This window comes from Argopecten irradians, chromosome 13, assembly GCF_041381155.1.
Source record: "Argopecten irradians isolate NY chromosome 13, Ai_NY, whole genome shotgun sequence".
In the NCBI taxonomy this organism is placed as follows: Eukaryota; Metazoa; Mollusca; class Bivalvia; order Pectinida; family Pectinidae; genus Argopecten; species Argopecten irradians.
In genome coordinates this window covers 34,890,024-34,905,024 of record NC_091146.1, presented here as the reverse complement: position 1 = coordinate 34,905,024, position 15,001 = coordinate 34,890,024, and the positions used below count along the sequence as shown (strand labels likewise).

General features: G+C 33.6%; 1 protein-coding gene and 1 long non-coding RNA gene across 2 annotated transcripts; one reads left to right on the top strand and one right to left on the bottom strand.

Moving 5' to 3' along the window:
* Positions 1–10,955: 10,955 nt before the first annotated feature.
* LOC138306162 (uncharacterized) lies at positions 10,956–11,661 on the top strand. Its single transcript, XR_011205793.1, has 2 exons — positions 10,956–11,219; positions 11,429–11,661. It is a non-coding gene; the product is annotated as an uncharacterized lncRNA (long non-coding RNA).
* LOC138306161 (putative nuclease HARBI1) lies at positions 11,603–14,286 on the bottom strand. The gene is made up of 4 exons (XM_069246553.1): positions 13,860–14,286; positions 13,056–13,389; positions 12,051–12,374; positions 11,603–11,927 (listed from the first exon to the last, which is right to left on the bottom strand). Exons 1-4 carry the CDS (start codon positions 14,070–14,072, stop codon positions 11,764–11,766), a joined length of 1,035 nt encoding a protein of 344 aa, XP_069102654.1. The 5' UTR covers positions 14,073–14,286; the 3' UTR covers positions 11,603–11,763.
* Positions 14,287–15,001: the final 715 nt, after the last annotated feature.

Sequence of the window (15,001 nt, the reverse complement as noted above, 5' to 3'; positions counted from 1 at the left end):
TTTTGTCAAATCTATTTTTGATTAAAACGTAAGTATCAATACAAGTCAACGTGACTACGGTAGCTCATTCATTTATGGCCGAAACCCTTTTCTTGCATTGCATTTGTTTCATGTAACAGTAGTGATCAACGTGATTTGTGAATTTGTTCCCCTTCCAAATATAGTGATAGTTTGCTTACCATTTTATTGGAAAAAATTGAATTTCTTTTTGAAAAAGGCATTTTGACTCCAATTAGTTGGTAACTTATTGCATACATAAATTATTCATTTTTGACATGTTGGATATGGTATGTATCGGTATTGAATTTTTGATTAACTGGACCATGAGTTACAAATATATAGTAGACATTTCTAAGGAACATTTTTTATCTATTAAATGATAAATGTCAATTATGACCGACACAATCATTTCAATGGGTCGATAACCGTCTAAACTAGGATCAGCTGTCTTTATATAATATATCAATTCCTTTAATCATTCCGGTCTAAATTTCTAATTCTAATTAATTTATGTCCTATATTTTTCTAATAGGTTTCAGAAACATACTATAACATGGTCTTTAATATCTTCGTCTGATTAAATACTAAAAATTATAGTTTAAGGTCAGAATGAGATCTTCTATATTTGGAAGTATAATCACTAAACTTGTGATCTTTAGTTACCCATAATTTTCACATGGTAATGTTTTCTGATGAATAAAACATAAAATCTATGAAAATGAAAACAAAGGTTGTTATATTGTCATTTGTTTAGGAAAATATCTCTACTTTTTAAATCCAAAAGGGCTGGCTCCTATCTTTGGACCAACGGGAAAAGTTATAATTGTTTACAGTCAACCATCATATTTGGTAAAAAACAGATACGTGATTTTTTGTTAAAATACTAAATTGAGGTTTTTCATTAGAAATGCCACACATATTCACTTTAACTGAATTTTTGCTTTTGGTATTATTTGACTTTTCTTTCCATTCAAAGCCATTTTGTGTTCAAAAAACTTGTCTTTATCAATTGTTATTATGAAAATCACTGTGAATATTGGTTTGAATGATTCATTCAGTGTGTTCGAATAGTTTCATATAAAAAAGTACCAAAGCCTTTTGTTTCTATATTTTTCCTTATTATCAAAAGTACTTTATCTGCAAAATGACAGTAATTTTGTAATTTGTATAAATCACAAATTTTCTGTAATCGACAGTAAAATCCTGCTTTCAACAGTAACGTATATGTTAAAATAACTGAACTTAAAATTTGTAGAAATCTGACAGGATCAATTATGTTTTTCTGCAAAGTTTTTTGAATAAAATTCCAAAATGCATCAATGAAATTAACTTAGTACTTATGTCAGCGAGTTCACTTTCTGCAATACTTTAGTCTTTTTGCCTAAATTAGCCAGCGATAAAACGTGATCTTTCTCTTGGATTACCTTAGATGTCTTTATGAAGTAATATTAGAATGTAAAAATATTCAATTAACACACGAAGTATGCATTCAGTAAATATGTAGTCAAAACTACAACATCTGAAATATTCAACAGAAATCAAAACTATTGAAAGCGGCGTGATGATTTTTATTATGTTTGTACCATATTGGTAACGTAGATCTTTTGGTAACACTATAAGATAAGTGACTGCGAATGGTCCTCAGTGACGTCTTGTCATGTTTTATTGGGGATACGGTGACAGGTGGATAGTTCATGTTAACAACATTTCATGCTGAATAAACTTCATTGGCCAACGAAACCTCACTTGTCCTTTATTGATGTTTTTTGATTAAATCAAAAAAGGTTAATTCAATTGTACATTGTCCTCGTTTTCATCTTCAAAACGTTCAGTCTCCGTCATACTTAATTGCCACAAACAACCTTCTAAACCTTACATTTTCTGATACCATATTAGTCTGAAATCAAATTGCTACAAATGAAAATCCCATTGTAAATCAATTAAGATAGTTTACGTACATAAAGTACAGATCCGATTTTCCAAATTATGACAGGTGAATGTTACCAAATAAAGCAGATGTTATTTCATGTTTATATATCACATTATTGATCATTATACATTTTAACAATATCCTGGGTATTTTGTACCTTTGAATTAGTCGAAACATGTATTTTTATTAGTTTTCACACTCAATGAGATTAGAGGTAAACGGTAAGCATCAGTTTAGGTAAACAGTAAGCTCCAATATTTTTATATACCAGATTCGTTAAATTTTGAGATATGTGATATTCATACATTTAACAATTAATTATTTAATAGTCATTCCAAGCAGCTAACTAATTAGAAATCACGTGTAATTAAAATCAAAATGTATTATCAAATTACTATGTACAGGTATATATTCGTAAAGCTAAATAACCGGTTTTTGTATTCAGTTTTCAGATAACTCTGGCAACATAACACCCAATCTTCCCGTTGTAAACTATGTAAGACAAAACTTCTTTGTACCGGTTAAATAATTTCGAATTTTTATGAAAGTTTTGAGTTAATTATAGTTCCATAACTATCCGAGTAGGTATTGAGAAATTGTTATCATTTAAATTAATATTGAGCGACACAAATACGGCACGTTTTTAACCAGTTGTATAATACAGATTTATCGCACTTGTGATGTTGTAAAATAAGCACGTATCTCTGTGGGAAAGTAAATCTGTAACTAATCAAGTACATTAGAGTAACGTATTGTTGATGTCGCTTGCGATTCATGTTGTTTGTCCACATTAATCGCAATGTGCTTTGCATTTAATTGTTAATGTCAGTACACAATTTTCTTGTAAAAAAAAGTTAGTATAATATTAAAGTTAAATTATCACGTAAAAAAAACGTAGTGCATTTAATAATACATGCACCTTATTGTGCATGTTATTTAATTAGTTTGTAAGGTAAAAAAGGACAAGATAAAAAATGATTATAAATAATATGTAACCCCTTTTGTAGCTCAATATTGATCGATTCACACAGTTTGCAAACGTAATTTCTATCGTATGAATGATAAATTAAAAATGTAACATTTACCATTTCTTATCCAGTTGATTATGAAATATTTATAATAGACCGTCACGTAATTCGTCAGTTATTGAAATCGGATAAAATAAAGCACCTGTCGGAGTTTTGTAACTATAAAAATACAGCACTCTATATATATTTTATGTGACTTTGTAAGGTAAAAATAAGCACGTAATCAGTTGTAAGGTAAAATAAGATCTTCAAACAACATGGTTAACCCACAAATCCAATAGACATGTAATAGGGAGTCCCTTTTGTAACACCGTGTCGGGTAAAATATCATGTCGGATTCACAGTTACCCATAATGTATAATTGCAGTTTATTTCAATGGGTGAATGATCGGTGTAAGCACGTGACTTGTTGTAAGCATAGGTATTGACCTAAAAGAACGCACGTAATCAGTTTGTAAGGGAAAAACCGCACAATCAGGTGTGTTTCATTTCCAACAGGTTAATTGCTAAGTAATAGTGTAACTGTAAAATCTTATGTAATTTTCATATTCTATTAATGGTTAAAATAAACTTAGCTTTTTGTAATTATAGTTGTTATAAAACATGCACTAATCACGCGGTAATGTTATTCATGTAATTGTATGTTTAACGTAATTCAGTCGTTTTAATGTATTATTATAAGACCGTATCAGTTGTAAATAAATAAGCACGATAATCATTGTATAATCCTTATTTATACTTTTTGTCACGTCAGTCAATTTCATTATTCTATTAAAAATCCAAATAAACTGTAAAATTCAGTTGTATCTGGTAAAATAAGTGAATAAATTCAGTTTTAGTTAAGCTTATGTGTGAAATAAGCAATGTAGTTTTCAGTTGTAAAGACGTCGTTAAAGATAAGCACTTTGTGACGTCATTTCTATTGTTTTTGATGATAATTTAAATCAGTTGTATAGGTAAAATATCCACCTGCGTGAAATGACAATTGTAATGATGCATGTATCTATAAGCACGGGAAATTCTAGTTGTAAGGTAATATATAAGCACGTAATCAGTTGTAAGGTAAAATTGCAGTCCTGCACGTCAGACGTTATCGGGATGGTGATAAGGTAACTTATTCACAGCATGCATGCATGCATAATCAATTGAAAAATTAAGTATTTCCACAAAAGTATTCCATTTGTAGGTAAATAAATAAGCATAATGAAGTCATTTTTATGTAAATTTTTTGATCGATTCAGTCTAATGAGTCACACATTGTAATCCTGTAAAATATGAGTATTCAGTTGTAAGGTAAAATAAGCACGTCAATCAGTCCGCGTCCATAAAGGTAACGGCATTGTAAAAGCTCGTAACTTTTATAATTAACATAATCACCGTTGTAAGGTAAAAATAAGCACGTAATCAGTTGTAAGGTAAAATAAGCACGTATCAGTTGTACATGTAATATAAGGTAAACATATACAGTGTAACCCCGTTAATAAAAGCATCTTAATGAAAATGTAAAATAAACTCTTGTACTGTGTTGAATCAGTAAATGAATGAATGAAGCTCTTTGAAATAGCTAAAACTTATTTTTGTCGTATGGAAAAGGTTAAAGTAACTTCGTACAGTGAATCCAGAAAAAAGGCAAATATTATTTCAGAGATACTAATGTATGACGATTTGCATTGTATAAAATACATTAAGTTCTACAGTATTGGTATCTATTAAACGATATTGTAACTGTACCATATAAAAGTGTACGTGTGCATTCTTGTACGTATAACTTACATGTAATTAGACAGTATATGTACTAGTTATAGTAGTACAACCAGTTATAATGTACCTGTTTAGGATGAGTATTCCTCTTAGTCACTGGACTCAATTTACTTGATAAAAGTTAATTACATTACAGTTTATTTTCCGTGTTATGGCATGGTCGCAGCCTTCTGGACCAATAACTCTCACTGCTTGTCCAAAATTCCATCAAGTCTGTTTTTTCCACCCTTAAACATTAAGAAATTTATTTTTATGTATACAATTTTCTTCCTGTCAATTCTCTTATTACTTATTTTAAGATTTATCCTCCATTAAGAAGCTTATAACTATAATGAGTTTATGGTCATAAACTGTTAAAACTCAAAATGCCTTGTTAAATACCACTTGCAATGTCAGAAAACCTATACCTTTACAATTGCGTTGTAAGCTAAGCTTGACACCTAGTGCACACTAGTACTTAAGTGCACTATATGTTTAGAGAATGATGTAGATTATAGTTTATCTCCCCTTATCAGTCCCGTTAACATCACTCACTATAAACAGAAAGTATAAACAACAATGTACATTATAATTACTTCCCCTTGTGAATCATGTACATTACTAAGTATTAACACAATATACCTACCTTATCCTCATCCATGTCCAGACTGCAATGTAGTTGCTGTGTAAACACTGCTGGGTCATAGCGGAACATGGTAGGCAGCCTGTTAAATTTACACAAACAAATGATCTTACTTCTTGTGAAGGTGTCATCTTATGAAAATTAAGATGTTGACATGTTTTTGTCTTCTGTTAAAAATATTTTTTGAATGACTTTGTTGTACAGTTTCTTTAACCGAACCCCAGAAAGAAAAATAAACTCTTTGGATTAATAAGCAAAGAAGGGTTAAAGTAATTGGTACTTTCAATGCATAATAAGTTATATTTTATTTTTGTATGTACAAATAATTTAATATAACAAATCTATTTCTACTACATAACATCTAATAACATTTGCATTTTTACAGGACTACTAAACGGTAAAATGTGAACTGAAATAAATAATTAATAATTAATAAATGATTAATAAATTAAGGTCATTAATAGATTTTTAATTCATTAACTTATGGTTTTTAAATTGATTGTGAAGAAAAATACAAAATCAAAATGTTCGCCAAGTTCGGACACAGTTTTTTCTAACAAGATTAAGATATTGTGTAAAGAAAGACAACTCGATTATATTGAGTTGGCAACGTGTTTGTCAGGGGTAAACAGGATGTCCTTCATTACTTTCTGAACATATACATGCGCAGATAGTTTTGAATATCTTCAATTTATTTTATTGCGACAAAAGGATTTAATATGAATAAAGCAAATGACCCTGAATAAAGTTTATGCTAGTTTAAGGAACACCAACATTTACATTGTGAAGCGTTGAATATGTCAATTGTTCACAATGACGCAAACTACTTTACAAGTTTTATCTTTCGACTTTGATATGTGATTCCTTTTTCGAAAAAAAATTACATTAGAAAAAGTTAGTCAAAACCAAATTGTGAAAAGTTCCCTTATCAATTGAAATAATATCATTAAAATCATTGATATGGCAAATGACTATCAGGATTTTTTTTAATATCGGCTTCTTTTTCATAATAAATGCACTTTTTTGAAATTCCAAGGCATTAAGCTGAATGCATAACTTTGACAAGAAATATGTTTCATAAGCAAAGCTGCCAGCTAGTATTAAATATATCTACGCAAAGTAGATCAAGAAGCGACAATGGAAGTTGAACAGTGGTAAATGTAACCATGTGGTATATTGAAAGCTTTATTTGTCTTTAGTTGTCGTTTCGAAATGTGTGTGATGTGGCAATATGTCTGATGAACCACTCTTCGGCAAGGGACGGTTTTCTGTGAGATAGCACTTTAAAAATCCCCTTCTATTATAGGTCCTCTACCACTAAACATATCCATATCATAGTCTGACATCACATTTATAGCACATGTACTGTAGAGAGTCTTGTTTTATACTAGCTGTTGTTCAACACAATGTAAAAAGCGGCAAGTCAAATAGCATTATAACCGTGACGCTATCTCGGATCTCTAAGATATGTGTTGTAGTACAACGTCATCAACAACTGTAGTAGTAGCATCTGCCTTATACAAATGGCATGAGACTATTAACATACACAATTCTAAACAAAATGCGTGTGGATAATTCAACTTTATTTAAGTCATACGACGAATAAAAGTTCCGGCGGGAACGCTACTACGTGGTATAGCCGCTGTCACGCTTGTGTCTCGTTACAGACAAATCGACTCTAAGATTGACTGGAGCCTCCATGTACTGGTGTCAACATATCACAGCGAAACAGAGCGGGAATACTGACGTCGTTCACGCGCGGAACCATCGGTATACAGAAGAAGCCCCGCTTCTAGAGAGAGAGAGCCAGTGGGAGACTGACGTCGTTCACAAGGAGGGAGAGACACCGATATATAACAGAGCTCCCCGCTTGAGGGAGCCACTGGGTCAATGACGTCATTCACACGGGGGGGGGGGGCAGGAGAACACCTGTATATATTATAAGACATACCCCACTAGAGGGAGCCATTGGGATTGGGACTCGGATGTCACTCACGTACGGGGAAGTTTTTATCAGTGTATAAAAGAACACAGACGTGTGGAAGCCATGTAACATGTATAAAGTATGACTAAACACATTATATCCCTAAAGATACATACATATAGAAGAAACTTAACCTCATTTTGTCATTTTAAGTAAGTTTTTATATTATAGAGCTTTTACATTATAAACATGTTCTATTTATTTTTATTGCAATTTGAAACATCAAATAAATTAAAACAACTGAGGATTGTATATACGTTAAAAAACAAAGAAGACAAGTATGTTTGTAAATTTTAAAATCGGATGATTATATCAATACCAGTTGAGTATTCAACTTCCGAAATCCATCATTTACAAAAGAAAATTCCATATATGCTAATTTCATGGTTTACATTACTCTCGAGTCTGTCTATGGAAATGCTGTGTTTGTGGCTACATTACCTCGCATGTTAGGGGGAGAAAAGACTAAAAATGGAGCGCAGATATCATATTAGTCCATAGGACAAAACTTTACAACTAATCGATTTTCTATAACACTAGTTAGGAAAATCTCCAACCGACATAGCGGACCTGGGCGACTCAAACTCCCAACACAATGAATAATTGTTAAAGAGATATCTGCTGTAAACGCCCAGAGTGTTCTAGACGTAGAGCTATGGAGAAGGTGATCCTCTATAATTATATATTGGCCTGCAAGTACATCAAAATGTTTATTTGGTTATTATTGTAACTGGGCGTCATACAAAGTTACCACACTGAATAACGTTAAAACGGCGTTGTTCAAAACGTCATTTAAATGATCATTAACAAATGAAGGTTTAATGAAGGTTTAATGGTTAATGAGCAATTAGAGCTTCATTAAGTGTGGGGATTCCCTCTTCCCATAATGCACGTGTAGTTCCTGGAGCAAGATGGCCAACATCAAACGCCAGAGAGGCAAAAATTTTGATTGCCGAAGAGACAATCCTTTTGACGGAATTAGTTGAAAAAAATATTGGGCTGTTAAACTCAAAACTGACTAACACCATCACGAACCAACGGAAACAAACAGTATGGGTTAGCATTGCTGCCCAAGTAAGTTCCCTTGGGAAAAGTGTAAGAACAGTCAAAGATGTAAAAACAAAATGGTCAAACATAACCACTTCTGCTAAAAAGGAGTTTTCGGCTCATAAAATTTATAGCAAGGGGACTGGCGGTGGTCCTGCACCTAAACCCATGGACGCAACCACAGAGAGAGTGGTAGAACTTTTTAAGGATTCACCAAACTTCATCGGTTTAGGGGGCATGGAATCATCAATGCCAACACCTGCCCAAGAAGGTAAGCCAGCGTGTGATACAATGTATGTTAAAAAAATATGAAAATGATTGGCAAGATTTTTTTTGTTTGTTTGTTTTTTTTTATCAAAAAGGGTTTAAAAACGTCTACAAAGTCAATACCCAGTGCCATCTATGAGTGTGAATTCCATGATACTGAGCAGTAGGCCTAAATGTAAATACCATAAGGCCCTCGCAGCCTAGACTAGCACTCATTTGGAAGTTACATTTTAAGTTAAGAAAGCCTACTGATAATGTTTGAAAACAAAAGAGATACTTAGACATCTACATGTTCCATTTCTTTTTCAAAAAAGAGAAGGGAAGCCTATCTTATAGAATAAAAATACCACTAGGCCTAGGCCAAACTTTCAACTGAAACACATTGGTCGTCTGTTTACACGGCGATATTTTTGACCTCTGTACTCCTCTACTGACCAATGGGAGTGCGATTCTATTTATAGCTCAATGAGGCCTAGGCGAAGTAAACATTTCACGAATTTTAAACACCTACCGAATAGTGAATACAGTAGAAATATGCACGCTGATGTCATGACCAGAGAAAAAGTCCTAACAAATCATAATCCTATAAACAAAAAGCCATGCATTAGTATCACTTAGGCTAACAAACTATCGTTTACCAGTACAAATAACAAAACTAGACTAAGCAACAGTTTATGAAACTAACCGTTGGAAAGGAAATCCGAAGTGTTGATATCTCCTGGTCAATCCAAAACACCGTATGTTTTTCCAATTTTTGTCAGTGTCCTTGGCCAAATCCGATATTGTACAATATGACGTGTATCTGGTGATGTCTATTTCAACACAACACAGTCACCAAATATCCAGGGTATTTAATAAATGCCTAAACTTGGCATCTTTCTACTCAGTACGTCAAGTGCGCGGCCTTGTCCCGCTTTCGTGATGATGTCGTAATTAATGACGTCACGGTAATGGGGCTGCGCAAGGGATATTTAAGTCTAGTATACACTGCAAAAATTCGATTCGTGAATAAAATGGTACGTATATAGTTCTACGCTAGTTACAATCAAGAATGTGTACCGTTCTGTCTGATATAGAAGTTATGATCTACATTGTACATGATTCGGAAATAAACGAGCACCTGCTGGCCTATTCAGTTATTTTGTAATATATTGGATGGTTTATGGTGATGAGAATTCAATATTAAATACTTTAAGATAAAATCCATATATATATATGGAATGGTTACTTAATGCTAGATTTTTTTTCAGATAATGTTAACATAATCTCCTACAAAGGTATCAATATAACACATGATTAAGATATGTACATTATACACACAGTCTATTACTGATAGATCTATACGTGTACATTCCTGAAGAACAACCATGAAACAGCGTAAGCAATAACAAGAAAGTGGTGTGGTTTTTAGTATTTTTCTTTTGTATCACCAAATTTGGACTTGCATATTATTTTTTCTATATGTATATAAATATAACTTTAAAAACGATTCAAGGCCACAATCATGGGTACATGTAAAAAATATCTATACATCGTGTATATAGAATAAATAAATATAGAATATCCGTGTGATGGAATTAAAATATTAAAAAATTTAATTACCCCTATTTTTATGCTACTTCGGTACGATTTGCATGTATGGTTCTTTACATGAAGAAAAGATTGAATAACTCACCGTGCGTTCCATTTGCGGATTCGTGCCAGTTGTACTTAAGTGATAACGGCATCGCAAAATGGAACGCGTTTGGATTTTTCCATGATGGCGGCACCCATATGAAAAGTACGCTTCGAATTTAAAAGTATTTTCGGTGTTAACAATAAAATTGATATAAAAGTAAAACATATATAGTTTCGGAATACACTGAAACAAATCATCCATACAGTTTTATCGGATATACATAATCTCTGTCTGGTTTTCAACAAAGAAAACATTCCTATCACAAATGAAAACTCTCGGTCTCGCCATCTTTGATCCAAGTGATACGCTTCTGAAAACGAACCACTTGTAGCCTACCGGTACAGTTCTGCTGGTACGACGCGTTCCATTTGAGATACAACAGATTCGTATCGATACAACTGGTACGAATCTGCAAATGGAACGCACTGTCAGCTTCAAACATACGGTGGTCAGTCTGAAACGAAAGTTTTGATATGTCATTTTCAGTCATTCTTAATACAGCATAATAAAACCCATATGTCACTCGTCTAATAGACTTTTTTATAGTTTTATATTCCATATTTTTATATTCCATATAAGTGTATGTTTAGTTTATACATGCTTGACACATGTCGTTTTTTTTTTCCTGTCAGTCCCCCTGATCAAACATGCGTAATGGAGGTGTATAACAGTGAATCTGATCTTCTAGCGACATCATTTTGCGATGTTCAGGTGCTCGATTCACTCCTGGCTTCTCCAACGACTGCTGACACCATGGAAGCGACGGCGGCGGCGGCGCGGCGATTACAGACGCATCAGTTCCGTCTATACAGCCTGGTAACTGTTCAGAAGCTGTAGAAGCTGACCTGTCTCATGTCTCTCCAGATCCTAGTCCTATACCAAGGCCCAGCTACTCACAAAACGTAAGTTTGACAAAAGGGCAATTTGTTATATATGTAACTGTATATATATGTGACATATGACGTCCTCCGATAGGCATTTTCAGACTGTAGTTAGTAGTTACAAATATGTATGTAAATGTGGTAGTTTTCTAACAATTGAGATAACAATAATTTTGTTCGCTTTTATATAGAGAAATGTAAATCATGACACTAATTTTTCATGCATTTAGAAACGTGCAAAGGAGCTTCAAGTCATGCCGCAACTTCACAGAAGGGCGATCAAGACGTCGGATTTACAGCGGATGCAGTTCGAGGTTTTGCGGGAGCAGAAAAGAAAACTGATCCTGCAATGTGAACACCTTGAGCTGTTGAACAAAAAACTGAAACGAGAGCTTCAGGAGTGAGAACAACATTGGATTGAAACTTAAGTTAACTTTAGTTTGTAATAAAGAATTATAATTGATTTATTGTATATAGATTTTTTTCTCTTGCTAAAAATCATTTTTTCTTCCAAGTTTTGGAAGCACTTTTTCGTCTTTTACTTTATTAGTAAAGTCTCTGAGTTTTAACCAAAATAGGTTGCTGTAATGTGGCGCCTTACAGACTGACCATCTTGGTGCCCGTTGTAGAGAGCATTGTTTTGGATGTCATCGGTCTCGATTTCGCCATCAGCATCCATCTCGGGTTCCCTCAGCATTATTGCCAAATTGTGCAAAACGGCACAAGCACCTGTTGGTTTAAGAAAATAATATGTATTACTGTAGCCACATTAGAAGCATATCATTCAATGTTAATAATTAATAATTGATAAAGAAGAATTTCATTTCACAATATTTCTTATACCTCACCTACCTATGATTGCACATACTCTTGTAGGTTTCATTCTAATTTCTCCATGTAAAACATGAAAACGTCTTTTCCAAACACCAAACGTCCGCTCAATCATGACCCTAGTTCGTTTGTGGCATCCATTAAAGCGCTCCTGTTGGGCTGAGGTCGGTCTTAGGTAAGGGGTCATTAAGTACTTTAAGCAGGCATATCCACTGTCTCCTAATATCAAACCATCCGCCATCGTTCTGTGGTTAGCATCTAAGTATTGTTTAATATTCGACATCCGAAATACATGACTATCGTGAGCGGAACCTGGCCATCTAGCAACTATATTGGTAAATTTCCCTGCAAAACAACGTTGATCGATCTGATTACGTTATTATTCATATTATTATAAAACCCGTATATTACAGAAAAAGGAAAACTCGGAAGCATGTTAATTCCACGAGATAGGCCTATACAAGATTATCTGTAAAATTGACGGATCGACAGCTATTGATGAATCAAATCGCCTTGGTAATGCACGTGGCTTTATATTTTGTATAGTGTACATACATCAGCACTTAAGCTGAAATATGTAAAGTTGATCATAGCTGTTTTGATAAGATATCACATATAAAAATCCTTTTGAGATACATGTAATTTTATAGGCAAATGGCTACTATAATGAAAGATATTAAGTTTAGTATTCCAAACATTTTGGAATTTCTTCAATGAAAACTTCATAATGAGCATTTGGTTTTAAATCTATATTAACAAATCGGTAGATTAATAGCGAAAATTGGATGCATGCGTGCCTTGTGTTTCCAATAACTTATCGATGGACAAAGGGAGCTTACTCGAGTAATAAAAAGTTCTGCAGATATGTATTTTAAAATTTGAAGTGTGCGTGTATACATCTGTAGATAACAAGAAGGAATATGTTTCTTTTTCCTCTATGCTGATATTTTACTGATTTAATGGGTTCATAGACATTTGAAAAATAATGATTTTATCGAAATATGATCACCATGTTTCATTAATTACCTTCATCGTCACATATTGCCTGGACGTTTATAGAATGGTATCCTTTGCGATTGACGAATGAGGGTTCGTCCTCAGATGGGGCCTGTATACGTATCTGTGTTCCGTCAATGCAGCCAATCACACCGGGAAATCCACCTTGCTGGTAAAAAGCAGAACGAATCTTTTCTTTCTTTGCCCTAGTTGTTGGCCATTTGATAAAAACAGATTCCAACGATGCCAGTGCATTCGACACGTCCCGGACAACCCTCGATACTGTAGATTTGTCTGCACAAATCGCATCTCCAAGCACTTGCTGGAAAGATCCACTTGCATAAAAGCGTAGAGCTATCAAAACCTGAATCGTCAAAATATCTCCGTATTGCAAGTAATATGTTTTTACTTTCCATAATATGCACATACAGTGTGTACATGTATACATGTATGTATAATCGTAAGATAATGCGGACTATGAATGGAAATGTGCGCATATACATTTAAACGGTTTCTGGTTAAAAGTTTTAGAAACTTAGTAATTACACATAGGACATTTTATAGTGAAACGAAGCGTAATATCTGTTTGTGTAACATATTCTGTTGGAGATGAAGATAATACAAGACAGAATTTTCGTTAATACGCACAAAGTGTAATTTTATTTAACCATGTATTCGATATTCTATATATATGTATTAGCCATGAATTTTAGTTGGCGGTAAAAGTACAAACATTACACATCCAATGTTTTCTTCAAACATATCGATTACTGTATTGTGAGTATTCTGGAAGTTAGTTGCGTGTATCCTAGGCCAAGATTATTATTTTTTTACCTGCATTTCAACAGAGAGAGCGTTGCTCCTTTTGGTTGGTCTCTCTACACGTTCCCTTATCAAGTCTGCGATGTACACAATATTTTCTCTGCTAAACCGGTATCTTGCCCGAATTTGACTGTCGTTAAGTGAATCCAGCTCTCCGAAATCTCGATGGACTCGCTGAATGCGCTGTTTTCCAAGAACGTCAAACATGACATTCATCGCGGCCATTGCATCAGTTGTATAATGAAGGTTTAATGATGCTACCTACCATCATTAAATACTGACGACTTAATAAAGGTTTAATGAAGCTTTAATCATTCATTAACGTTAATGAACGTTTGAGCAACGTCATAAATTTCGTAATGACGTCATTATATTTAATGACGGTTTAATGAAGATTTAATCCATCATTAACTTTTAATGAACGTTCGAGCAACCGGCCCCATATCTCTTATTATAAACATGTATACAGGCTACCTGCACTACATTTGTATTGACTATAAGATTATTCCCCTTGCAGCGCAGTTTATTTCTTAATAATCAATTTCAGGGGCTTGTAGGAACCTTTTCAATTGGGAAAACATTACATTGCATCTCTCTTGAAACATGAATATTTTACAGACTTTCTCTTTATTTGGGATTTTTTTCTACATAAAAATGGGAAAAAACAGCAAAATTTCTCTAGGGAAAGGGGCCTTTATTTGGCCCCAAATTTACCTAAAAAAAATCACTGCAAAGAGGTCTATTTTAATAGCCTAGACCATACAGGCTACTTGCACTAATTAGATTTTGATATAAAGATTATTTCCCACAGGGAGGTCCATCATAGCTTTGATTTTACTATAAGATTATATCCCCTTACAGGACTAGCTTTGATTTTACTATAAGATTATATCCCCTTACAGAGAGGTCCATCTTCGCTTAGATTTTACTATAAAATTATCTCCCCTTGCAGGGAGGTCCAACTTAGCTTAGATTTTACTCTAAGATTATCTCCCACAGGAAGGTCCATCTTAGCTTAGATTTTACTATAAGATTATCTCCCCTTACAGAGAGGTCCATCTTACCATAGATTTTACTATAAGATTATCTCCCCTTACAGGGAGGTCCATCTTAGCTTAGATTTTACTATAAAATTATCTCCCCTTACAGGGAGG